The sequence below is a fragment of the Dermacentor andersoni genome, chromosome 10 (genome assembly GCF_023375885.2).
Source record: "Dermacentor andersoni chromosome 10, qqDerAnde1_hic_scaffold, whole genome shotgun sequence".
Taxonomy (NCBI): domain Eukaryota; kingdom Metazoa; phylum Arthropoda; class Arachnida; order Ixodida; family Ixodidae; genus Dermacentor; species Dermacentor andersoni.
Window position 1 is genome coordinate 80,223,266 of NC_092823.1, and position 27,474 is coordinate 80,250,739.

At 45.6% G+C, this 27,474-nt stretch overlaps 1 protein-coding gene across 1 annotated transcript; it reads right to left on the reverse strand.

Annotated features, from left to right (window-relative positions):
* Nucleotides 1–211: 211 nt before the first annotated feature.
* Nucleotides 212–27,474, reverse strand: LOC126543500 (carbohydrate sulfotransferase 4-like). Its single transcript, XM_050190614.2, has 3 exons — nucleotides 27,318–27,474; nucleotides 14,375–14,913; nucleotides 212–995 (listed from the first exon to the last, which is right to left on the reverse strand). The coding sequence occupies exons 1-3, from the start codon at nucleotides 27,472–27,474 to the stop codon at nucleotides 474–476; spliced, it is 1,218 nt and encodes a 405-aa protein (XP_050046571.1). The 3' UTR covers nucleotides 212–473.

Consider the following 27,474-nt stretch of genomic DNA (forward strand, 5'->3'; position numbering starts at 1 on the left):
TCCATCGCGTCGCTTGTTCCTGTCACGCGCAAGATCACTTGCTTGGGGCTTGTACGTGAAAAAAATCACACTGTTCCGAGTTTGTTCCAGTTGGACGTCTTACAACGTGTTGTCCTGATCAAAAAATGCACACACATACGCACACAGGCACAAACTCACGCACAAACACACACAGTGTGTGTGCGCAAGTTTTCATGGTGGAACTCAGTTCTCCACACATAAGTGCTTCATTTGTTATACAATCTACACTTGCGGAGTATCCCGGTGGTGACATATTTGTTACCAATATTGCTCCATCAATGAACCTAATCAATAAATTAAGCTGGTTCAAGGTACTCGGTCCATATCACAGAAGACGAAAATTCCAGTTCTATGCACATTAGGAGACTTGGCATGGACACACTAGACTTTTCAGACACGTGAGAGTGCGAACCTTACGTCGTCTTCCTTAGGTCAAGTGATGTTTGTTCTATTTAGTTCTGACCACTACCAGTAACGTCGAGGTACAGTGGTTCATAGCCGAACGTTCGCATGACGTCACCACACGCGCTTTCTATTTTGCCAATTATCTTTGCAGAGAGGTTTCTCTTCCAGCTGTCAATGACTGTGCTCGTGTTTCTTCTCGTGGAACGCGGGTTTCTCTTGTCCTCTTCGGTTGCCACTGTGTGGTTCTGTAGGTACGAGACCACCGAACCCCCATACTTGAGTCCTAGGCGGGAAAAGAGCCGCGTAGTTTCTTTGTAGGGGTTGCGGGCTAAATCTTCAAAGCGGACCGTGACAGTTCGACTGGACGAGAGCTTTTCAGTGAGCTTTTTGAAGTCTTCGATATCTTTGCGCATGTCGCTGCACAGAGCTTCGGGGGTTCCACACTCCTCGTGTTTCGCACACCATTCCCGTGCTTTGCGCGAGGCGTAGATACCACGCGGATCTCGGATTAGGTGCACCACTCTTGTGTTGCGGGCGAAGGCCGTGTTCCGCTCGATCCAAGTCGCTACCTGAGCAGATAAAGAGAGTGATCTTGAAAGAACGCTATTAATTGCACGTAAAAATTACATAGGTACTGGGGACAAAGGAACCTAGCCGGAACAGGATGGAAAAACTTTGGAATGCAAAAAAACGTACAAAATAAATAAAAGCGGCCGCTTCGCTGACATTTGAATTTTACAGTAAAGCAGCTGACATGGGGCCAAATGTAATGACATCGGTTTTTCTTTTGATGCGATTAGCACTCTTTGCATACTTCAGCGTATTGAGCCTGCCTCCCTGCCTGCCTGCCTATCTATCTATCTATCTATCTATCTATCTATCTATCTATCTATCTATCTATCTATCTATCTATCTATCTATCTATCTATCTATCTATCTATCTATCTATCTATCTATCTATCTATCTATCTATCTATCTATCTATCTATCTATCTATCTATCTATCTATCTATCTATCTATCTATCTATCTATCTATCTATCTATCTATCTATCTATCTATCTATCTATCTATCTATCTATCTATCTATCTATCTATCTATCTATCTATCTATCTATCTATCTATCTATCTATCTATCTATCTATCTATCTATCTATCTATCTATCTATCTATCTATCTATCTATCTATCTATCTATCTATCTATCTATCTATCTATCTATCTATCTATCTATCTATCTATCTATCTATCTATCTATCTATCTATCTATCTATCTATCTATCTATCTATCTATCTATCTATCTACCTTGCGTCTTACGCCGACTCAGTGGCCAAATTGTATCCGAGCTTTGGCTACGCGGCATGTGCTCGTAGTCGGGATGCCGTTGTGATCATTCGATCAACATCTTCGTTATCAACTCTGTCGACTACACCGACTGAGCGGCCCACGCGGTCGGTCAGCTTGGGCCACAAGTACTAACTGGTGATAGTTGTGATGCGGTCGCGATCATTACATAGCCATCCTGCCAGCTTCGTCATCCGACTATCGTCATGCTGTCGTCGTCAAACCATGTGGCCATGCCATCACCACCATACAGTCATTTGCCTTCATGTTTTGTGGTCGTTTTATCGATATAACACAAGCTTCGTCATTCGACCATTGCCATGCCATCGTCCTCACGCCATTGTCGTTATGCAGGGTTCGTGATACAGTAATCGCGAAGCCATGGGCATTATGCAGCTGTCACGTCATTCTCCTGCTACGGTTATCATACTACCGCCGTCATTGCCATGGCGCCATTTCTTCGTCCTAATACAGTCGTGGTCATGCATTCGTTGTCTTACCATCGTCGTGATACCTTCGCAGGAATTCCGTCGCCATCATTCTGAATTTATCACCCATCTCTCGACATGTCGTGGTCGCCAAGCTGTTGTTTGCCATCGTCGTCATGACCACCTCTCGTTGGCATCACACCGTCTTTCCAGTTACGTCGAAGGCAATGCTTCACGGTTATTATACATTATTCATGCAGTCGTCGTTCAATCGTTATAATTCCACCGTTCTAATGCCGTCCTCACGATACATTCGACTGAGAATTGCTGTGATGCATCCGCTCTCATACTCTAGCCGTCCTGCCGTCGTCGTAACTCTAGCTTCGTTATCCAACTCGCTTCATCGCGTGATCGTCACGCCCTTGTCGTCCTACAGGCTTCGTCATACAGTTGTTGTCGCGCCATCGTCATCACACACCCGTTGACATCCAGGTGTCGTCATACCGTCATGGTTGTGTCGTCGCCATGCATTGGTTGTTTAACGCCATCGTGATGGCGTGGGTAGCATTTCATCGTCACCATTCTAATTTCGTCATCCGACTTTCGCCATGGCCTCGTGATCGCGCCTTCGTTGTCATGAAGTCGTCAATGGTCATACATTGGCAATCGTGCATTTGACATCACGCTGTCGTTTCACCGTTGTGATTCCTGTTAGCATCACCCCAATTTTATGCCATTGTTTTCAATACGCCTTCGTCGATCATTGATGTTATTGCTTCTGCGTCATTCTATTGTGATCGTGCTCTTGTCATTCAGTAATGATTACATGCTGTCATCATGTCACCGGCCTCGGTGCGTCATCGTTAGACGGTCGCTGTCATTAATTCATCACGGTTGTCGTCATGCCGTCGCAGTCGTACCACCACCGCCAGTCTAGCTTGGGTATTGGTATGTCGCCACAGCGTCGTCCTCATGCCATAATCATACACTCGTCGTCATCGCATTGTCGACATTTTGCCGTGGTCACGCTGCTGTCGTTATACCATTACCGTCATTAAGGGAATCAATTATTTTTTGTCATCATTCCACCGTTGTTCTTCTGTCGACGCAATTCTTTCGTCATTCCATCGTCGTGAATGCGTCAGCGTCTAAAGGCGTCTTTATGCCGCCATGCTGATAGGCCACCTTGGTAAGCGACAATAGTAGAAGCAATGTAAGTATGAGAATGACCACCGCAGATGTTAAATTAAAGCGACCTCAGATTCATTAAATTAACGCGACCACGGCGTGTCGTTATATTGCTCGAGTGCTAATCACACTACTGTAGAAACTAATCGTGATATGAGTTCTGCCGTAGTTTTTTTATGAGAAAACGTCATAGGGCCAATTGAAAGAAACAGCCGGTGTCGTCTGTAACAGCGAAACTTCCTATTGGCTGAGACATGATGTTACGAGCGCGCGAGACACTAACTGCCTCTGTTCTGAATAACGGTACAGCTGCACAGTGAAGGCCCTCATGAGCACATCAGGCCGCCTCGTCGGCACGGTCGTTTCCGTAGATACCGCAATGGCCCGGCATTCACTGATTATCTACGTTGTGTTTTTTTCTTTATTGCGCAGTGATGAAGCCTTATGTCAGCGAATAATTGTTGATTCGGTGCATGACGAAACGGTGATATAACGCACTGGAGAGCGACCTTGGAATAGAAGATTGACCATGCCTGTGACGGTCGTCGAATTACGAATTGTAGAGCAGCACGCAGGGCGGCAAGTTCGGCGCCCTCAATGATGTAAAATGCGATTTCTTCAATGTTATGGAGAGAGACTTCGGTGGAATAACCACTGCTCCTGTTTAGCTTGCGGAAGAACCTGAACCATTCATGTAATGTGAAGACGTCCAATGTATTTCTCCTGCAGGAACATTAGTGTGGCTTGTGGTAGGACTAAAAATGACGATTGTGTTTCCTTTCGGATTCCAGGAAGGCTGGGAAGGCACCACAACGGTAATGGCGGTCTAGATGCAGGCGTGAAGTTCGAGGGAATCACTTAAATATGCGAAGCAATAACATTGCCGAACGCAGAATGTGGCCTAGAAGCAGGGAGTGAGGCGAGTTGGTGCGATGGAATCCGGGCGAAATGCATGATGTGCGTATTTAAGGCGTAGAGGCGAATATATGTTGCGATTGGATGATCACGCGCGATGACGACAGCCACTGCCGAAGATGCACATCTCGGAAGGCCAAGGCATATTCCGAGTGCCTGAGGTGGAATCGATGGATGATGTGTACGTTTGTTTTCCGGGTCCTGCACAGCACCGGTAAGCTGTAGCTCATGGACTCGTGCAGAATTGGGAGGACATTTAAGCTTCGCCTTTAAGAGTGGAACGCGGTAGCACTCAAAGATCCCTGACTGCTTATCACGCTTCCCAGCAGCGCATGTAACCGTACCGTAACCGGGAAGCGCTCGCGGCGAACGCTATGCACGAAGGTGGGCTTTTTGGTCGAAGCGCGGCCTCTTCGAGGGGCGGTGATGCGGGGAAGGCGAACGCCATCTGGAAGTTTTTCAAGGAATCGGGCCCGCTGCTCCGTGAAGTCTGAGATATTTACGCGCCGGCATGCACAGATAGCGGACGTCGTCTCCGGTCTTTGCATTTTAGAAATGCTGGAAAATGGGTTTGTTTTAGTTCTCGCGCAACGAAATTATGTTTTCTCGTATATTCAACTCACAATCCGAGAGCTATCATGTCTGTAGGTCCTGCGTATGTCGTAGTTTACGATTTTCCCACGCATTTTGGCTTCAGAAATTTAACTATTTCAGTGAATGGCCTGCGTCACATGCACGGCCTGGGTATGTGTGGTTCGAAATTATCTCTAGTGATGCGACGTCGGATGCTAAATGCGCCGCCGCCGTCGCTGGATTTTCTGTAATACGGGCTCCTTAACGCTATCGCGTTGGAAGTACAATGTAAAGTTGAAGTATCGCTCGTATAGATGCGCCGCACAATTTTCCTGTGAGAAATCTTAGCATGTGATTGATCATGGTGGGTTTCTTTTTTATGAAGGCAAGGTAAGGGTTCCATCACAGGTCGCGATCTATTCCTATGCCAAGAAAGCGATGGGTCTTATAACTAATAGCGGGTCCATTGATTTTAATGACACATGGATCCATCGCCTCGCGCCTGAAGGCAACCAACGGGTAGTTCTCAGATGACAGCTCTTGTCCACGTTCTTGAAGTTAGTTTGACATTAGTGTAACCGCTCCCTGAAGTCTAGCTCGTAGTACATGTAGACGCGTCACCCCAGATGCCGAGATGAAGAAGTCGTCTGCCGATATTGACAGATGCACGGACCGTAGAAGTACATCAACAAGCTTGATGAGCACAAGGTTAAAGAGAGTGGGGCCCAGGAATCCACCTTGAGGCACATCTCGACAAGTACCCGACTTTTGTTTGTACCAAGAAGGTTTTGCCCTTCAAATAACTGTAAATCCATTGGCGGACGCAGTTCCCAATCCAGTGGTCCCCAGGGCATCCAGAATAGCTTCATGCGATACATTCTCCTATGCGCCTTTCACGTTCAGGAACATCTCCGCAGATAATCTCTTAAGGCTTTTTTGTTGCTGTAGAGACGAAAGAAGGTCAATCACTGTATATATCGAGAACCGTGCACGCTTAAAGCGGGTCATAGCATCAGGGTATATCTCATTATGCTCCAGGTACTACTCCTGGCTTGTCAGTACGATCGTCTCCATTACCTTTCCAAAACAGTTGGCAAGGGCTATGGGGCAATAATTAGCCAGGTGCCGGGGAAATGTACATTATTTGAGCAGAGGAACGAGGCGGCAGGACTTCCGCAAGTGAAGAAATAATCCATTGCATCACCAGTCGTGGAATATGCTTCTCCCCCCCCCCTTTTTTTTTAGTAACATCTCCTGTCCCCTTACCTCTTTCCCTAGCACATGGTAGCCAGCTGGTATAAGAACTGGCTAACCTCCCTGTCTTTCCGTCTATTTCTTCGGGGTACATGAACAAATGATTTCAATACATCGAAAAAGCATCATTTCATATGATAGATACAATGCTCGATGACAAACTGCTCAAGCCGTGCAAAGTTCTAACAAAAAATATTGAAGGCCGGACGTCACCGCTATAAGTTCCCTCACCTTCAAACAGTTGTCCAGTCGCTTTGACATATGGTGTGCTGCTAGGAGATATTGTTTGCGGTTTATACGTGTTTTAGCATAATAAAGATCCTGAATTTTCTTTATTCGGATAGGCCTTCTATGGTTCTTCATCTAAGATTATGTTTTTTTTTTTTGTGTGTCACGCTAAACTGCTGGCTATAGTTACCATGAACGAACTTAACTGCCCTATTCTGGATTTTTTTCTAATTTATTTGTAAGTTCAGATATATGTGGGTACCAACAAACACATCTATGTTCAAGTATTGATTATACATGACTTAAATGCAACAGTGTTCTTTACTTACTCAATAAATGACTAAAATTCCGCCCCAAGAATTCCAAAACTGGTGCTTATTTCCAGTGTAGTTAACATAGTTGTTCCATCGCAAGACAGAATTAGAGAAGACACTTACTTATATAAATTTCTTGCTTATGCTTAGAGCAAGATCATAACTTCTATACATATACGAATGATTAGCACGCTTTCTTGCGAAGGTGACGTTAGGAGTTTAATTTAGACTTATTAAGACAACTCAACGCACACACCAGGCTGCTGTAGCATTTCAGTCAGCTTGCAGGATTTAAGTTCATAAATGGCACCTGCCAATCTGTAAACACAATCATTGGTAAACGTCATGAATAAAGACGGTATACCAATTGAACAAAACCTTTAGACCGCCCGCGTCGTTATGAAGGGCGATGGCAATGAGTTCTTTTTTTTTTCTCTAGAAATGAAATACAACTGGACAAGTGGCATTTTAGTTTGTCCGATAATGCAACACAATCACGTTGTTGTAACGAGTTGTCGAGTACTAGTGACAGAACTTAAATGAGGAGTGCCTTCGTCACCGTGCAAGTACTTCAATATACCGGGACAGTCTCTAATTGTGTCCTGTATTTAGCTCAATTTCTCTGTTAGTATTGCTCTGTTCGCGATAATATTGCCGGCTTAGATTCTGGAGCATAAATTTGTCAGTTTACCTTGACTTACTAGTTGCCATTAGTGTCGCTTTAAGACGACTGTAGACGCCAGCTTAGTCACGACGATGGAATTATGAAGAAAGAATGGCGTCGCTGTAAGGACAAAGGTGAGATGACAACAACAGCTTGGCGACAAAGAGATTGTCATTGCCGAATGATGACAATAGTATAGTGTGGACAACTTGACGAATACGATTGAATGACAAAATGACGTGATGACAACGCTATGGCAACAGCCCGATGATAATGCTAGAATAACGATGATAGTAAGAGCACGACAGCATGGTGCCGACTGTACGATGACGTATGAATGAGAGCGATTGTCTCAAGACGACGCAATGATGACGATGGCATAACAGCGCACCACATTGGTTGAATGACGACAGCACAGTTATGATGCAGTGAAGAAGAAGGAATTAAATTGTTGAATCGACAAAGCCGAAATGAGGACGACTTCATAAAGACTTTGTGACGTTACAAGAAATGATGACAATGGTATAATGGCAGCGTGATGAAAGCGGCATCATGACAATTTTAGATGATGACTATAAGGCGAGGATGGCTTGATGAGAATGACGTCATGAGAGTCTGATAACGAAGTCAGAATGGCGATGGAATGCCCACAATGGCATCACGGGGAAGGTATGACAAATGTTTGACAAAGACACAATGACAACAGTAGGATGACAACTGGGTGACAAAGACTGTATGATCACATTGTCGTCACAACGCCTGTATGACGACGCCTATGTGACGACGATGGCGAGATGGTGACGGAATTACTGGAGTGGAATGACGCAGCTGCAATGACGCTGATGGCGTGACGATCAATGTATGACAACGGATCCGTGATAGTTACTCTCTCATGACGTAGCAATGAGGACGGCGGCATTAAATGACGGCATTAGAGCGGTTGAATGAGAGGAGCAGAATTACGGTACAAAAGGAAGAATTGTCGTTGATGGCACGATGAAGACGGTTCGTGGATAATTGGCAGAGGAAAATGAAGTGATGACGATGGTAGAACAACAGCATGACGACTGCTTGACGAGAGTCGCATGAAAATCTTAGAATGAGACCGCTGGAAAGACTGCGATGGCATTACAATGATGGTATGACAAGAAAAGCATGAAGACAAATGTATGTCTACGACGCAATAACAACGATGGCTTGACAAGGCCATTAGGGCATTGAGTTGACGATGCCCAGCTTTGTCGTCGACCCCTGATTCTTGCGGTGAAAACCGACCTCACCCGGTCGATATCGTATCAGGGCCTGGCTTTCTGGAGATTGTCCAGCATGGAGGGGCCAAGGCAGGGAACCGGGACCATCGACGTTACGAGCAACAAAAAAGTTTAATTACGTTGTTACGGAGCAGTCAGCGCTACTAGCTTCTTGGCGTTGAGCGACACACACACTCTAAGCTTCTGCGGGAGGCTGAAATCGGTTGGCAGTGGCACCTTTTATACCCTCTTTGGAACGCTCTCGCCCAGGAGTATAGGAAGTGAACGTTCGGCAGGCTTCCAGCTGCCGCTCGGAACAGTAGATCACAAAGATCTAGATCTACATCTACGTCCAGCTCGGTAGATGAAGTTATTTCTACTGATTTCCCAATAGCCGCTGTTGCCGTAGAGGGAAAGATCTTGACACGCACGCACCCACAAGCAGATACCGCCCGCGTCTTCGTCGTCGTTGAGAAGGAGCGAATGCGCACACGAATCGCTCGCTGAAGGGAGAGTGCACTGGTCACGAGCTGAGACTGAAATTAGGGTGTCGTGCACGCCCTGGGGAACATGGTGCCCCACAGCTCCCACCCACCTGAAATTAAGCGGCCCACTACTCCCCCTCCCCGTCTGTGCCACCACTCTTCAGACACATTTCTGAAGCGCCGGCAAATCAATCTTGAGACTTCACAGCTACTCGGCGTTCAACCTGTTGCTGCCTTTTTCCCTCCTTTTGAATGGCGGTAGTGAGGAGCATCTGCTAGAGTGTAAAGGCTAGCTTGCTCATCAAATCGGTGCCCGCGCGATTAACTCGAGATGCGTTCAGCTGTCGCCATCTGTTGCAACAGTCACGCGCATCGCTGTTGCTTCGTTAGTTCTACCTTCTTTGCTTAGACTAATCTAGGGACCAGGAAAGGGATTCTGTTCGTAGTCAGTTTGTCTGTATGTTCATGGAACGAGTGGCGGCCGGAGAAAACGCCGGTTGCGCTTATTTTTTCCTTTTGCTTCATTATTTCCACGAGTGACGGCTCACCGTGACGCTGGTAGATCCTCGGAACCATTTATCCGTGATATGTGTTAGATAAGGGGGAAAATAAAATCGTGAGAAACAGAGTCCATCATCAAACCCTGCAGTAAACGTTAAACCCATAAGAAATATGAATGGCACCCATACTCTGGTCCGGTTCTTCCTTATTTAAGTACGAAGTAGTTTCACTCATTCATAGATTCATCCCAATTAGAGGTATCACCTCTAGCTCACAGGCACCAAGGTTCTATGCAGGTCTTAAACGTCTGCTGCATAAGAAGAAGATGCTTTTTCGGCGCACTAAGACCGCCAATAATGCAGAGCGTTGGCACGCCTATGTCACTGTTGACTACGAATACAAGCAAGTTATCTAATTTTATACTAGCGAATTTAATCAAGTTACTCTGGCTTCAATTCTTCATGATAACCTGCGGTAATTTTCGAATATAGTCAGTGACAAGAAGTGATCATCATTGAATTGTGTGAAGAAAATGGTGTCACTTTATCCCCCGACAACTGCTGCAGAGTATTAAACAATGTATTCATGACATCTTTTTGTGATATAATACCCCATGTCTATCCTGACATCCCGTTTGCTGACTTCATTTCTATGAACGGTGTTTCTTTGGAGACTGTTGGTATTGCTACTTTGGTCACAAAGATAAAAATAGCTTCTTGTGCAGGAATTGATCATATCAGTTCCATGTTTGTTAAAAAGACGGTGACATATTCCTCTTTAATACGGTCGCATATTTTTGCTGAGTCACTACAATCATCCACATTGCACAATGATTTCAAGGGAGGGAAGGGGCATCTTACAAATATCTTTGTATACATATCTCTAGTAATCCTTCGTGGAATCTACATCTCCAATACACATTTAATAACGCTAAGCACATGCTCGGTTTCATACGTCGCAATTCTTCTAGTGCGACTGTTCACGTGAAGTCACAACTTTAAACGACATTGGTACGTCCGAAGCTCGAAGTTATATTAGCTTGACCAGGGTTCCAAATGGATAAAGCGATCCGTTTGGGACCCTAGTGAAGCTAATCTAACTAATCTTCTAGAATCACTTCAGAACAGGCTCGCATTTCATTTTATCAAATTACACAAGTCACGCAAGCGTATCATCAATGAAACTGATGCTTGGTTTGCCAGACCTTGTACTACGTCGTAAGTTTATGCACTTATGCCTCTTTCACCCGAATAACTACACTAATCTCCTTCTTACATATGAGTTGTTCCTTGAGCCATTCTACATCTCACCTCACATCTATCACCAAATGAAGGTGGAAGTACCAGCATGCAACTCCAATTTCTACTTTTATTCATTGTTACCACGCACTGGCGACGACTGCGACAGCCTTCCTGCTTCCATCACTCCGATCTGTGACACCACTAATCTCAAGAAGATTGCCGACGACTACATATGTACTTGCCAGTGCTCTCTGTAATGCCCCACGCCTTGAGAGTAAATAAATAAATAAATAAATAAATAAATAAATAAATAAATAATAAATAAATAAATAAATTTTACAGGACCTTTCGTGTAAAGTTGGGAAATGGAAACAAGAGTCGCAATGAGTTGAGAATTAAGAAATCTACTAAGGGAGAGGCAACAGCTAAACAAGAAGGAAAAAAGAAATCAAATTTCAATGTTCGGGAAAATATGTATGTAACATCTTTTTATTTAAAAAGAAAACAGAGGAAAGGCCGCCGGAAGTGCAGAATATTTCTGTGTGTTTTCAATTATGCTTCTACAGTTAACGGTCGAGCCGCCTGACTTAACCAACTTTTTACTGTGCTTATGTGGATGTTTTTATAACCTTCGGCCGCGGACGCAGTACGTCTAGAACCACAGCGTCTTGCGCTCTACGTGGTTGTACGGGAATGGCACTCACACATGGTTATGTAATTTCCGAATTAGCAATGCGAGTCGATTTGGGCACTCAACTTGGTAGAACAGTAAACGAGGGACCCAACACAACTGTGATTGTTCTGCAAATATAATTTCTTTATAATTTTCCACAGTTAATTCCAGAAACGCTACTGGAAAACTTTATCTTGCACTTTCGCTTGTTTACTTCTTCATGGAAGTGTTCTTCCTGCCCTTGTTTGCTGCTCGAGTGTATTTAAGATGGTTCCTTGTTTTTGAAGCGAAGAAGAGATCGATCTCACAGGCATACCTATCAGATACACCTATTTCATTTCTCTTTTGCGGAGTTACGCGTCTTTATGGCAAACGGTTGACATCATTCTCATTTGTACTAGTAAAGCTACCCCCTCCCTCATTCGCATAGAAAAGTTACCTTGAGCTGCCCCCCCCCCCCCTCCTCGCGGAAAAATCTTGGGTATGTGCCTGTCTAGTGGCCCAAGCTATTAGGCAACTTGGGTTATTGAGCCAGGGCAGAAGGCGTATCGACAACGGCACGACGACAGTCAGTTCATGAAGCTAGAATGACGGCGATGGAACGTCCACGAAGGGATCACGGCGAACAGCACATACCTAGTCGGTCGAGCGGGTAAGCAACGTAGGCCACTGGGCGGACGCGTAAGACGATAGATAGATAGATAGATAGATAGATAGATAGATAGATAGATAGATAGATAGATAGATAGATAGATAGATAGATAGATAGATAGATAGATAGATAGGTGAGAAGGAAATTTACGGCAGAATAAAAATGGGTTAGAGTGCGTACTGGCAGACATTGCCAAATCCTGACTAGGAGCTTACCACTATCATTCATAAGAAAGGTGTGCAATCCCTGTATTCTACCCGCGCTAACCTATGTGGCAGAAATTCGGAGGTCGACAGAGAAGCTCTAGAACAAATTAGGGATAGCGCAAAAAGCGTTGGAACGAAAAATATTAGGCGTAACGTTAATAGACAGGAAGAGAGTGGTGTGGGTCCGAGAGCAAACAGAGATCGCCGTTGTTCTAATTGACATTGACACAGCCACCGTAGTCCACCGTAAAGAAAGCAATAAAATCGCAATAAAGAAAGGCGTCAGGCATGGCAATACGATCTCTCCAATGCTATTCGCATTATGTTTAGAGGAGGTATTTAGAGACCTGGATAGGGAAAAATTGGGGATAAAAGTTAATGGAGAATACCTTAATAACTTGCGATTCGCTGATGATATTGCCTTGCTTAGTAACTCAGGAGACCAATTGCAATGCATGCTCACTAAGCTGGAGAGGCAAAGCAGAAGGGTGGGTTTAAACATTATTCTGAAGAAAAATCAAGTAATGTTTAACAGTCTCGGAAGAGAACAGCAGTTTACGATAGGTAGCGAGGCACTGGAAGTAGTAAGGGAAAACATCTAGTTAAGGCAAGTAGGGACCGCGGATCCGCATCATGAGACTGAAATAATCAGAAGAATAAGAATGGGCTGGGGTGCGTGTGGCAGTTATTCTCAGATCATGAACAGCAGGTGGCCATTATCCCTCAAGAGAAAAGTGTATAACAGCTGCGTCTTACCAGTACTCACGTGCGGGGCAGAAGCCTGGAGGCTTACGAAATCTGTTCTACTTAAATTGAAGATGACGCAATGAGCTATGGAAAGAAAAATGATGGGTGTAACGTTAAGGGATAAGAAAAGAGCAGATTGGGTGATGGAACAAACGCGAGTTCATGACATCTTAGTTGAAATCAAGAAAAAGAAATGGGCATGGGCAGGACATGTAAGGAGGAGGGAAGATAACTGATGGTCATTAAGGGTTACCGACTGGATTCCAAGGGAAGGGAAGCGTAGCAGGGGGCGGCAGAAAGTTAAGTGGGCGGATGAGATCAAAAAGTTTGCAGGGACAATATGGGCACAATTAGTAGATGAGCGGGGTAGTTGGAGAAGTATGGGAGAGGCCTTTGCCCTGCAGTGGGCATAACCAGGCTGATGACAACACATGCCAAAGTCCTACTGAGGCATACAGCTTCACACAGTGCGCAGTAACAATTTGTCGCAATGTTTTACATCTCCTACAAAATGCAATAGCACCTTTATAGTGGACCATGTAGGGCAGTGTCCAAGAATATTGCTTTTTGTGAGTGGCTGCTGTTGCAGGTGGCATAATACTCTGAAAGTGTCTTGTTATATCAGAATTGGTTAAAGGCAGGATATGTTCTACAACGTGCTACATTGAGTCGTAGGTTCTTTTAGTTATGGCAGCAGCTTTTATGAATTTATATGCAAGTAACCAGGCACATAGACACTCTTTCAAAATCCTTTAGGCCGGCAGTCTGTGTGCAGGAACTTCTAGGTGGCGTCGCCACTTCGTTCTTGTTCTTGCGCCTTTTACGGCTCGCCAAGGGTTTCCTCTCAGTGAAAATGACCAATTTGGTAAGAAGAAACCTAGTTACTAGCTAGCGCTTGCTCAACTTCGTCATGCTCCATAGTGTTCCCTCAGCGAGTATCAGCAATGTGCTCCAACTAGCTCCTCGTGAAACGGTGAAGTACGTGTTAGATATTGAAAAGGCGCATGAAATGGACCACGTTTCCTAAAGACATTGCGATGCTCCTGATAAACGCACCAACAGTATGGGCTACAGTAAAATTTCTGCAATACGCGCCCCTATTCTTGCAATCATTATCCACACTTCCTCTTTCTTCTCCTCTTTTCCCCTTCCTCAGCCTATAGCAGCCGGATGGAACGGCCAAGCGCAAGTGGATGTCCCTGCACTTCGATGAATGAAATATCCCCCTCCCCAAATCACAACTCCCCGTGATATCCCTTTATACTAGCTTGCAGTCCCACATTACCTGAGAGATATAGAGCCTGGTGAACTTGAAAACTTGTGTTTGTGCTCGAGAGCATAACGCAGACACGTGGCTTGGACACGAGCATGATGTTCTGTCTCCACAAAGGTTGGCTAAGAACAAGTTGTGCTTGTAGGACTGCCTGCTTTCCAGCCAGGCGGTGTAAAGTGGCACGTTTTGCATTCGGCACCGGACAAGCTGGTCGAGAAGTTGGAACGCGTGCCGTTCTCGGCCAGCACGCAGCCGGCCAGGTTTGGAGAAGATCTGCAGAGGCTCGTAGTGGAAGAACGTCCTGGGCCCAGATGAAAGAAGTTCACCAAAAAATGAAGAACCGGACCTATAGTACGCGGATACCAGCACAATGTTAACATTGGCAAGAGGGACAACGCGAAGCTCGTTAAGTGCTTTTTCGAAGGCGACTGGCAAAGGGCCTTCTAATGTAGTGTCTGTCATTTCGTCCTTCCACGATTCTGGAGCTGTTGGAGCTGAGGACCGGGCGTCGCTAGGATTTTCACGGGGTGGTTTCGGCTCGTCACGCTGCCCTGTAAAATGAAGAAGCGAGAATTATCGGCATTGAGGTGCCTTTTTTGGGGGGGTTGAGACCTGTTTGCACGAAAACCTAGTGGGCGGGCACACTGTAAAAGAAATGCCTCAAAATATTTCAGTCATTCCTTTTAAAATGTACTTAAAATGTTCTAAAGATATTTCGTTCTTTTACACAGATTACGTGTCATTAAAGTAGCCATTTTTAATTCTTGGAGGATCGTTGCTAACTGTGTAGATTCCGTGCTCCTGGGTTTCATAAAAGCGTTCCCTAAAGGTGCAGGCGAAAAATATTCTTTTACTAATATGTTTAGATTTACCATAGGTATCCGACAGAGTTCGGCGCTCGACAATGAGTTGTATGTTCCTCTGTTTTCTTTTTTGGTGGATCAATCACATGGCTGTTGCTCTGACTCACAAAATTTTTTGGTAATTTAAGCCGTCCGCGCCTTAGACCATAAGGTAAATTATATTAGTACGACGTTCAGCACGGCAATGCGCTTTCTTGACAACTGGTTCTTGGTGATCTCACAACAACAGCTTTTTTAGAACGATCCCACTTCATAAAAAGACGGCACACGATACACTAATGAGAACTTGCGTACGTCCGTTTTGCTAAATTTTAAATTCTTTTGTAGACGTGCTACGTGTAGCTTCTGTCGGCGTATTCTGCAAGCTCGCCCTGTTTGTCTATTTCCTTTTAGCGTCCCCCCATGTAGGTTTAGAAACCAGAAGGTCAGCTGTCTGACCTCCCTGCTTCAAACATATCTATTTCTTTCGCTCTTTCACTTTCTCTCTCTCTCTCTTTCTGTGAAAAGCATGTTTGGTGAGTCAGCCGCTTTCATACGTGGTGTCGGTGTTTTTGCGTTGCAGCAGCACTTGTTTAAGATGATACAATATCGCACGCGTAATGCCAAGACGTGGGATTGTTCCCTAGCTAGGGCAAGTTGCTTTCCATCCACTTTCATGTCCATTAATTCACAATTTCTTTATATTATTTAGTAATTACAAGTAATTTCGCCTATGTTGTCCTTGGTGTTAATGTTTGTTGGCTTCTTATGATATTGTTACCGGGATGTTGGGAGTGTAGAAGGTTGTATTTACAATATATATATATACAAAATGAGTCGGACTAGTTAAGATGGCCGACCACTAACAACACACAGCAGCCTGCGTCCAGCGATATTATTCTTCCTCTTTTCTTTCATCCTGCCTTAACAGGACCTCTGGGTGGGGAAGCGCAGTCTCGGAGCATGGTAGGCGAAGAATTGCGGACGAAGTATGGCTTCAGCCGCGAAACGCGGACGACGTCAACAGGCGCTGGACTTGAGGATGCATCCAACTGTAGCGGCGAAATCTGGTGATTTACGTCGTTAACTTGACGTAGGACTTCATAAGGCCCTGTGTAGCGAGATAGAAGCTCCTGGGAGAGTCCAACCCGATGACATGGTGACCAAAGGAGCACCCGAACACACGGCACGAACTTAACATCCCGATGGCACCGGTAATAACGCTCCTTTCGTATATGCTGCGAGGCTAATGAACCAGATCGGGCGACTTGACGTGCCATGTGAGCGCGATCGATGACTTCGCGAGCGTACTCAGTTGCAACACGTGGCACAGAAGGTAGGATAGTGTCAAAAGCAAAGTGGGGTCGCGACCATAGCAAAACGGAACCATGGCATTTAACGTGTAAGCAGGATTCTCATTTGATTTTGAAAATGTCAGTCGATGTGGAAGTAGGTGATAAGGAACTTAGCTAAGGCCAAGATTGTTTTAAGGTATTTGCTACGTGAGTGTAATTTGTTTATGAAGATTCATAGTTTTGCATTGATGCATTGATTAAAATTTCATTCAGCGCACATGAACGCGGTACGCAAGCGTAAGGGCCGGCCAGGAAAAATAAGAAGAGTGGAGATATGTACAGTTGATAGCCCTCATACACGTCATGTGGAGGATCTTATAGTTTACTAAATTAAGCGTTTCATTGATGTGAAAAAGAAAATTACGCCACCTTTTATGTTTTCGAGCAGAAACCATTTTGTCACGGAATCGATGTTTCTTACGTATCTCCACAGCGGTATCCAAACAGTTTTAATGCTGTTACAAGGAACAATTAGGGCATAATATTTATTTTTTTATTGATTTATGCATGTGCTTATTTATTCATTTATTTACCCTTATTCCTTAATGTTTTATTCCGAGTGTACTTGCGAAAAGCGAAGGTATTTTTTCAGATTTGATCAGTTAATTGGTTGTTCGCAAATGATTACCTAATTATTACATAATTTTATAATCGTGCAAGCCCAAATGTATAACTGCGCATCCCTTGCGAGAACATCACATCCGACAGGTTGTAGCATACTACATTTTTTGCTAGTAATGTTTGCGTGTTTGAAAGTTGTGTCGGAAAACACAATCAACGATGTTTTTCCTGCGTCATTATCATCATCACCACCATCATCATCATCATATTGTGCCTCATAATCAGAAAGTGGTCTTGGCACGTAAAACCCCATAATTTTTTTATCATCATCATATTTTGTGTCCACAGCTGGACGAAAGTCTCTCCCTGCGATCTCCAATTAACCTTGTCCTGCGCCAACCGATACTAACTGGCACTCACGAATTTCCTAATTTCATCGGCCTCTGTGTCCCGAGGTGGGAGCGGCCCGCTACGCACTAATCGTGCGCAGCGACGGGCCTCAAGAAAGTTATCCATCCATCCGTCCATCCATCCATCCATCCATCCATCCATCCATCCATCCATCCATCCATCCATCCATCCATCCATCCGTCCGTCCATCCATCCATCCATCCATCCATCCATCCATCCATCCATCCATCCATCCATCCATCCATCCATCAATCCATCCACCCATCCATCCATCCATCCATCCATCCATCCATCCATCCATCCATCCATCCATCCATCCATCCATCCATCCATCCACCCATCCATCCATCCATCCACCCATCCATCCATCCATCCATCCATCCATCCATCCATCCATCCATCCATCCATCCATCCATCCATCCATCCATCCATTGTATCATATAGTCTTCTGCCGGCCTCTACTGCAATTCCCTTCTCTTGGTACCAATTCTGTAACCCTAATGCTCCAATGGTTATCCAATCTGCACATTACATGACCTGTCCATTGCCATTTTTTAAATCTTAATGTAAATTAGAATATTGGCTTTACCTGTTTGCTCTCCGATCCAAACCGCTCTCTTTCCGTCTCTGAAGGATATGGCTATCATTCTTCGTTCTATCGCTCTTTGTGCGGTCCTTAACTTGCTGTCAAGCTTTTTTGTCTGTCTCCAAGTCTCTGCTCCATATGTCAGCACCAGTAAAATGCACTGATTATACACCTTCCTTTTCAATGATAATGGTAAGCTTCCCGTCAGGAGCTGACAATGTCTGCCGTATGCGATCTAATTCATTTTTATTCTTCTATGAATTTCCTTCTCATGATCCGGGTTCCCTGTGATTCATTGACTTTGGGTAAACGTACTCCTTCACAGACTCTAGAGGCTGACTGGCGATTCTGAACTGTTGTTCACTTGCCCGGTTATTGATCATTATCTTTGTCTTCTGCATATTAATATTCAACCCCACTCTTACACTCTCTCTGTTAAGGTCCTCAATCATTTGTTGTAGCTCGTCCGCAGTGTTGCTGAATAGAAGAATGTCAACCGAAGGTCGCTGAGGTATTCGGCGTCGATCCTTGCTCCTAAGCCTTCCCAGTTTGATAGCTTGAATATTTCTTCCAAGCACGCAGTGAATAGCATTGGAGAGATTGTGTCTCCTTGTCTGACCACTTTCTTTATAGGTATCTTCCAACTTTTCTTGTGGATAATTAAGGTAGCTGTGTAATCGCTGTAGATATTTTCCAGGATATATACGTAAGTGGTCTGTACTCCTTGATTACGTAATAACTGCGTGACTCCTTGTATCTCTACTGAATCAAATGCGTTTTCGTAATGCATGAAAGCTATATATAGAGATTGATTGTACTCGACGCATTTTTCGATTACCTGGCTGATGGCATGGATGTGATCCATTGTAGAGCATCCCTTCCTGAAACCTGCCTGTTTCCTTGGTTGAATAAAGTGTAGTATTGCTCTTGTTCTATTGGAGAATATCTTGGTGAATATTTTACATAATACTGGGAGTAAGCAAATGGGTCTATAATTTTTCAATTCGTTAACTTCTGCCTTTTTGTGGATTAGTATAATGCTTGCATTCTTCCAGTTTTCGGGGAACAATGCAGTCGATAGATATTTCATATAGAGAGTCGCCAGTTTTCCAAGCATCATGTCTCCCTCATCTTTGATTAAATCAGCTGTTTCCCCCTCTTCTCCTGCCGCTCTTCCTTGTTTCATGTCTGGCACGGCCTTTCTGACCTCATCGCTAGTTATAGGAGGAGTTTCTGTATCCTTTTCACTACTGTTTTGAATGGAGTTATCCTGAGTCCTCTGGGTACTATACAGGTCAGTATAGAATTATTCCGATGCTTTTACTATGCTCTCGAGCATGCGGATGATATTACCCTGCTTATCTTTCAGTGCATACATCTTGGTTTGTCCTTTGCCAAGATTCCTTCTCAATGGTTGCAGGCTGCATTCATTTCTTACGGCTTCTTCAGTCTTTCTCACGTTATAGTTTCGAATATCACACATTTTCGCCTTGTTGATCAGTTTTGAGAGCTCCGCGAATTCTATCCATATATAGATCAGTATTTTCCTATATTTATATCTTTATATTTGCCAAAGCACTAAAACAACTGCACCAGACACCAGCTTAAATTCGTTTAAAGAAGTGGGAATGTTATGCGTAACATCCAGCCAAGCTGTCATGTTCCCCGTTGAAATAGAAGTGTGGCAAATAAATACTGAGCCCTCTTTCCGTATTTTCGAGTGTGATACAATGTTTGTAGTTGGTTTCTCCGTTGTCTTCGGTGAACAAGACAAGATACCTTGTGTGTTTTCTGGGAGAAGGGCCACTTTATGAATAATTTGTACGAAAAATTCAACATAAGTGGGTTAATTCTGGCATTTGAAAAAAAAAAGCTTGTGTATGCAAGCGCTCCGAATTTTCATTCTTTTTTAAGAGTGGCGCAATGTTTATTCAATTCGCCGGACACAACTAACTATGCCAGCAAAATCAAATTTATCCTAATTGTGGGTAACTTCATGGCAGATCCGTGTGCGACGTTAAATGCTTGTGTATGAAATGCAGCCCTTGCAGAACATTCTCACATAAGTATGCGCCAATTTAGCGCTGTAGTCACCAGCTACATCTCCTAATTGCCTGAGAGAACTCTGCGTTACAAACACGTTGTGTTTAGCAGAAATGGGGGCACTTTCAGTGCCAAGAAACATGCAACTATAAATAGGGAGTATGAAACGCGTGTCACAGTATTTTTTAAAGCTAGTTACCGAAGTCATCGAGCTATGTTATGCCTCCGGTGTACTGAAGCTATTGTACGCACAAAATACTCAACGAAGTATTACCTTGTGTTTGATGAGTAGGTCCTCTGCGTAAGGCAAAATCCCATTCTGCCATGTTTAGGGATCTCTTTGTGCTTGAAATAATGTAAAGCACCAAACAGCTTGCCACCATTGCAAGTAAATACGCACATCCTCGACCCATGGGTGCAGGACAGTAGGGAACACCCTGGTATAAGGGAAGAAAAGTTCAAGAAGATCTTACTTATGTGGGGAATATTCAGCGGAGTGCAAACGGAGCACACGGCTAAGCGAAAATTAGCACATAGCGCATTGCCAATTTTTCGGTTTTTCATAAACCTCACAACCTAACCATTCAGAACACCTAGTGTACATCAGTGGCTACGACCAGACCTCTCGTGAGTTGGAAAAATAAACTAAGACAAGAATATAATTACTCTCGCTGTGAACTAATACATTGCGACTAACGTAGGACGTCGTCTCAAACATGTCAGGCTCTCAAGACCGTATTTAGTTCCTTGCGACAGCAACTATATGGATGCTTCAAGTACATTTTCACCGTCATGGTCGCCCCTGGGCTCCGCATATATTTATGCAAATGTATGCAATATGCTTATTCATGCCGTTTATGGGGGCCATATTGCTACATTATTCAATAATTAAAGGGGCTCATATTAGGTCGTGCGTTGTTGACCAAATTATTCCTTCGAATATTACGAATATCAGCCTACAAACAAATGTCATGGATGATAACATTCAGAGCTGATGCGTTTTTATCTTAAAGGTGCCCTGAAGCACTTTTCATCGAAGTCAAGAAATGCATTTGTGGTTACCTTAGGCAACGCCAGAAATACTTTAGCGCGAGATGTTATTCAATACGTTCAGCAGAAGCGAAGGTATTGGCAATGAAGCATACCAATCGCTGTGCCTCCGCTCCTTCTTGGTTGATTTGGACTGCGAAATATACGGAGGAGCGGGGTGAGCCCACAACGCTCCCCCTACTGAACGTCACCGTTACGCAAAGTTCAAATTTTGTTTAGGGTGTTCACCTAGACGGCAGTATTTTCATTTTTTTGCGCCTGCAACGCGCCGAACGTTGTTGTCTCCAGCGGCTACAGTGTGCTCAGACAATAGACTCGTCGCGGCAGCAAGACAAAGTGGACCAGCTTTGTGTTGTACCAGCTTGAACGACTGATAGTAGTCGCGTGCAACGTGGACCTAAATCGAAGTGCCGCGGGTGTTTTCGCATTTGGCGCCCGTCGAAATGCAGCCACCATGACCGGGATTCGATCCCCATACTCCATGCTTTGTAGCCCAACACCATAGCCGCTAAGTAACCACGGAGGGTCAAAGACGACTTTCGCACTCCGCTTTTGAGGTGCACGCGCCTCGCACGACTGCAAAAATTGGATGAGATGTTCACAGCAGCGTGTGCTATCTGCGCACTGTTCTTTCACTAAGCCCGAAGGGTCGGTTCAGGGCGTCTTTAAGCTTTCTGAGACTAATAAATTATAAAAGCACAAGACAATATCAGTTCGCAAAGCTTCAAGTGATGTAATTTTACTGGCACGGCTTTTTACGGGCAGCGTAGTGGCATCTTAGCGATGTTATTACAGGCACTGTATCAAAGCATTTCAGTCTGCCATGTTAGGATCGGCCTGCAGGGGTACTGCTCTGCAAAACTATCAGCCCACTGCAGGTGCTTCAATCAACCCGCGGTTGTGGCGCCCTTCAGAGAACCAGCGAGGACGGCAGCGTTAATCCACCATGCGCCTCGTTCGGAGAATAGGCGACGGCAGCAGGGCTGGCCACGTTTGGCGCCCTGTGTATTGTTGGTTGATTTGCCGGGTCTTCATGCACTCTCTCCAGCAAGAAGAGCTTCCCTAACAAAAAGGTACTTTGCGGTACGTGGTCCCCAGGATTCGTCACAGTCTGCTGACACTCGTGGCGACTACAGGAGAAAGCCAGCTCTGGAATTTAGAGGCGCCGGCTGGGGTCAGGCGTGACCAACTGTTGACCCGACAGACGCGAGCACCCAAGTCGAGTCAGACCTGCGTGCCGAAGTGAAGTGTCAGCTGGACGATGCAGTTGAGGGCAGTTTGCAGGATTGCGAGCTCCGTAGCTCAAGGGAAGACAACTGCATTGTTCAGGGATCGGTGCAACTATCCGCCAGTTTAGGTAGTCACGAGAGCGATAATTTAGTTAGCGGTCATTCGGACTGTGCGGGTGAGACAGCGATAGAGACCGATGGGCTGTGTGCGATGCACAGCGTGAGCTGGACAATGCAGTAGAGGGCAGTTCGCAAGAGTGCGAGTTGCATAGCTCGAGTTAAGAGTGCTGCATTGTCCAAGAGTCGGTTGAGCTGTCCGCCAGTCGAGGCAGAGAGAGAGAGTAGATTTAAATGAGAATCACTCAGACTGCGCGGGTAGGAGAGCGATCCGGGACGACGAGATGTGTACCGGCCAGCCCGAGGCGCGAGAAGGCGGCATGAAAGGGAATTCCAAGAAAAAGCGCCGCAGAAAGAAGTGCGTTAAAGATCAAAATGCGGTGAGTAATGTAGCGCAGCCAAAGTCGGCGACAGGCGCAAAAAGGCAGGGCGCGAGGAAAAGAAAGGGGCGGTCGTCGTTGAGGACGTTGGCCCATCAAGCACGTTCGAGCCACCGGTCGAAAAGAAACCGAGAAGCATGTTCTGCACGGACGCGGACAAAGGGCACGGGACAATTATGTTCCTCGTCGGTCCGTCGTTCATTTCGGAATGCAGCATGTAGTGCGAAGGAGCGCAGGGTGGCAAGACGAGACGAGGCGGTCAGTCGAGTTCGTGATGAAAGCGTGGCGCCAGGACGCAAATTGGCAGTATGGTGTAACGTCTTGAAGGAGCTGATAGTGGGTCAGCCCTTTTATTGTTCCTGGGTAGCCGGAATAGCTTTCGAACCGCGACCACCTCGAGTACGGCTCGAAAGTATGAGTGAGTCGAAAACGTTTGAAACGGGAGGCCAAGAGTGCTTCCGTAGAAGGGAAACGTGCTCTTTTGTTTTATTTTTGAGCACTTGGAAATTTTCGCGATTTGAGACTAAAGTTTCTTTAAATATTTAAGGTATGAGCTTTGTTTGTGTTTTCATTTGAGAAGCTCTGAGATTTCATTAGGTTAGGTTAGGAGTTAATTAATGAGTAGATAGGCTGTTTTGTGTGTGTGAGTAACCTGATGGTCAAGGTTGTCAGTGAGAAGCGTATGGTAAGGCGCGTGTGTATTAGTTAACCTTCCTTTTTTTATGTGTTCGAATTGTTTAAGGTTAAGCGGGTAAGTTTGCAGTTAGTGCGCAATTTGCACTGAGAAGCGTTCGTAGTTCCATTAGCGCGTGTCCTGTGCGCACGGAGGCAAGCAGATGGTTTATGACTGGGTTGCTCGTGTGTGTTGAGGACGGCCGTGTTCTGACTTCTCTACTAAGGGTGCGTAGAACTAGTTGTTAGAAGACGCATTTTATTAAGGGTTCTGCGGAGTGCATAAGTTACGCAAGATTAGTTGTTCGTTTGAAGTACGTGCCCTGTATGGACTAAAGGAAAAATATGTGAGTAAGCGTGATGAAACATTTACGTAACAGGCAAGTACGCGTTCGGAATAGGGACGACAAAGCTAGCGCGATTGTGATTACGTACCTGTGGAGTTGACCAGACTGTTCAGTGGCACCAGTACGTGCGATAAGCACGCCACTGCGATAGGGTAAGAACAGGCTGTTCGTGAAGTTAGGCTGCTTAAGTTATGTTCGGGTATTGGTATTTGAGAGCCTTCGGTTTAGTTCTGCCACGGTTCTGCGTAAACCTTTGCTCTTGTGCAGCACGACAGTCAGATCTGGTTGAACTCAAAGGGAACGTGAACGCTCGCTTTGGCGGCAAAAAATGTTGGGGCAAAATTTGTGGTTCCCAGTTTAGCGGCTTGCATGGAAATTTTGATAGGAAGCCTGGTGGGTTAACAGCTGATTCCGGGCGTTTGCACACTGAGTGGTAATGTGTTGCCAGGATCGACTCTTCTGTGCCGTTTGTTGTAAGATGGTTTAATGCAAGGGCGACGATAAACATTGCTATTGCAGTCAGCGCTTCGATCTTAGGGCGAAACTTAAAATTTTTTTTTTGCACTCGATTCGCAAGAGGCCTTCCTCACTCGCAACAGTGCTGTTGTTTTAGAAATATGCCCTTAGACATGGGCACCACAGAGTAGTTGTGCGTTGCAACATTACTTCAATGCACGCAATCTCATCCCCGTCCGCAACAGTGCATATTGCTGGGGTCTTCGAAATACAAACGCATTCACACTCGCAGTATTTGCGAGGGCACGATTCCCTGCATATCTTACCAGCATAAGAATACAATATGCATATGCAATGCACACCTGAATCTATGTCAGCAAAGCTTTGGTAAAGTCTTTACTGAAGTGGTATAAATATGCCTATTTCAATTCTGCATCTTTGCTCTGAAGAAAACTGGCGGGCGCGCATATGCTTTTACGCACTCGTGCGCGCCACTTTGATCGACAAGCTCAAAGAGAAAGTTGGAGTTCCCACGATATAAGGGTACATGCCATTGTGTTCTAATGTTCAATGCATCGGTGGCATCCGGCTTGTGGTCTGAGGGAGCGAGGTTCGACAAATCCAACTTTTCCGGACATGCGCGTTTAGTTCGCGCGGGAGCCGGCAAGTACCTGCCGCATGACCTCTATGTTTCTAATTCTGGCCCGATAGTGTATGTTACGTCGTGCAACAAAAAAAAAAAAAGGTGCTTCTCAGAACAACACTTCACGACCAAGCGGGATTTGCGGGAGTTTGTCGCCATCTGTATTAATGATGAGATTAGCATGTGACTCGTCGTCGCCCATCCTGTCGCAAAGGGGCGACTGAGACAAAGTAAATTATGCCGGTCTGTATGTAATTTTCGAAGCGGGATCTAGAGCGGTGCTTTTAGGCGTCGGATCCTGCGGTGAGCATTGACGTTGTGCGACGACCGTAGGCGTGACCTCGCGCACAATCGCCGCGAAGAACTAAAGCGAAGGCGAAGCGCAGAGGGAGATGAAAGAAAGGCGACAGTGCAGGAGAAGGGTACAGCACAAACATGAGGCCGAAAGCGGAGGGGAGGTGGTCGGCGTATGCATTGAGTTGTCGACTGCCTAGGCATCCACAGTCGCACGGGCTATCTCATCTCCGCTTCCGAGGGGGGGGGGGGGGGGGGGGGCGGCAGGGTGCTGGGAGGTGGGGAGGGCTACGCTCGTACACGGCGTGTGAGGTCAGTCCATGGTGCAAGCGTGTGTGACGTGGATCACTGCTTTAGTAAGGGGCTATGGCGAGTGGCTAATAGTAAGACTCTATGTGACGCTTCCTTGGGTATTGTCGCCGCTGACAGTAGTGGCACGGCTTCCCCACGAAGGGCACTAAAGCGTGAGAAGAGCGTAGCACCGCTCGTGACGGGCTGTGAGGCGACGATGGTTACAATGTGGTGCCAGAGTAGCGTGTCTCGTCTGCATGGAAACAAGGCGTTGCATGTGCGGAGGTCCGTCTGCGGTGGCTGCTGTGAATCGCACTCACGCGTTATCCACTCGCTGCGCCTCGCGATCTGCCGATTAGCGAGGCAGACGTGCCACACGTTGCTCCATTTGAAACGCGCCGCACGAGACAGATTGTCCATGCCAGCCAATACATCGTGAAATGAAAACACGTATAGAGCTGCGCTCAAATTTCACATTAGGGAGTATCGTTTTCATCGGTGAATTCCCCTCCCCCCCCCCCTTTTGTTATGCCGCAGCGACAACAATTGTCTCCTATACTCGACAGCCTTAATATAGTACTTCGCACCTTAGAGCAAAGCTTCTGTGGCTAGGCGGAAAGAATAGTTCTCCGCGCGGCTTTGCCATACACAGATTCTATTACAACCTGGAGCATATATTACATTCGAGGAACTGTTTTTGAAAGAGCAACTCCAGCATCGGACTGCGCACACCGGATGCCGAAATTAGATATTTTTATCTTGGGCGTGTTGATCAACTGAACTAGAAACCGGTTTTGGCGTACAATATAATTAACTTGTATAGCAGATGGTAAAATGCCAAAAAAATCGTAGCTAAACAGAAAGGTTCGTAGAACAAATTTAAGGGACGAAAGCTACTGTTTTGGAAAACAATTCTGTGTAGGTAGTGCCGTTTATATAGACACGCCGGGCACATGGCCGCCCGCCGTAGGCTGTATGCGCTGGTAAAATCTTGCGAGGATGAGTCGAAGATAGTTCCTCGATGTCGCTCGCGCAAGGGAGGAAGGCGGGTAGGAAGCGCGCCGTCTTGCATCGCGCGTAAAACAACGCTAAGCAAGGGACGGGGGGTGCGTTGTACTCCCGCAGAGACTGTGTATGGCGCGGCTGAGCGCAGCCGCGCGGGCGCTGTCCCGTCTAGGCCACGCCGTGACCGAAGAGCACGCACACACACCACTTGACAGATGCAGGGCGGAGGACCCCCGTGTTTATTCCTGCCTTGCGCACATGCCGGCAGCTCGTGATAGAACACGTACATGTGCTGCGTTTCCGTGGTTGCGCGGAACTGTTAACATAGTTGCGCAGAACATTTATTTAGTTTTCTTACGCAATAAACACGACACAGGAAAATATGGAAAAAGAAACATCAAATACTATGCGGTTTAAGCAGCTCAAACACAAGAAAGCGCAAGTTACGAAGCTTGCGAGTGGAAAGGGTCTGAATGTGTAAGTGCGATAGTTTGACAATAGAATAATGGTCACGATTTAACTAAAGACATAACGTCCCGGCTTCTTCGCGGCTATAAAGCGCCACATAATTCTCAGGTGTAGCCCCATTCACTTGTGTGGTCGAAGCTGCAGTAGAAGTTGGGGTCATAACAGTGCTAATTAGAGATTTTCAGAAAGTTTCCTGGCACCCACTCCCTCCACCCAACTCTTCAGCTTCGAGTGTTCTCAGAAGTTCGGGGATTTCATACGAGGAGTTGAAACATTTCTGTGGTATGGATCTATAATGAACCATTGCTTGCCGATACCTTTCCAGCTCCATTTCCGACTCTGTTCTGACGACGTAGGCCAT

What these genes read in the sequence shown, in the direction of transcription:
- LOC126543500 (XM_050190614.2), bottom strand. Translation starts at nt 27,474, where the DNA reads ATGGCCTACGTCGTCAGAACAGAGTCGGAAATGGAGCTGGAAAGGTAT. An exon ending in TGAAGAGTTGGGTGGAGGGA is followed by an intron (nt 14,914 to 27,317) that starts GTGGGTGCCAGG and finishes TTCATTTTACAG; the next exon opens with GGCAGCGTGACGAGCCGAAA. An exon ending in CCAGGCTCTATATCTCTCAG is followed by an intron (nt 996 to 14,374) that starts GTAATGTGGGAC and finishes TTATCTGCTCAG; the next exon opens with GTAGCGACTTGGATCGAGCG.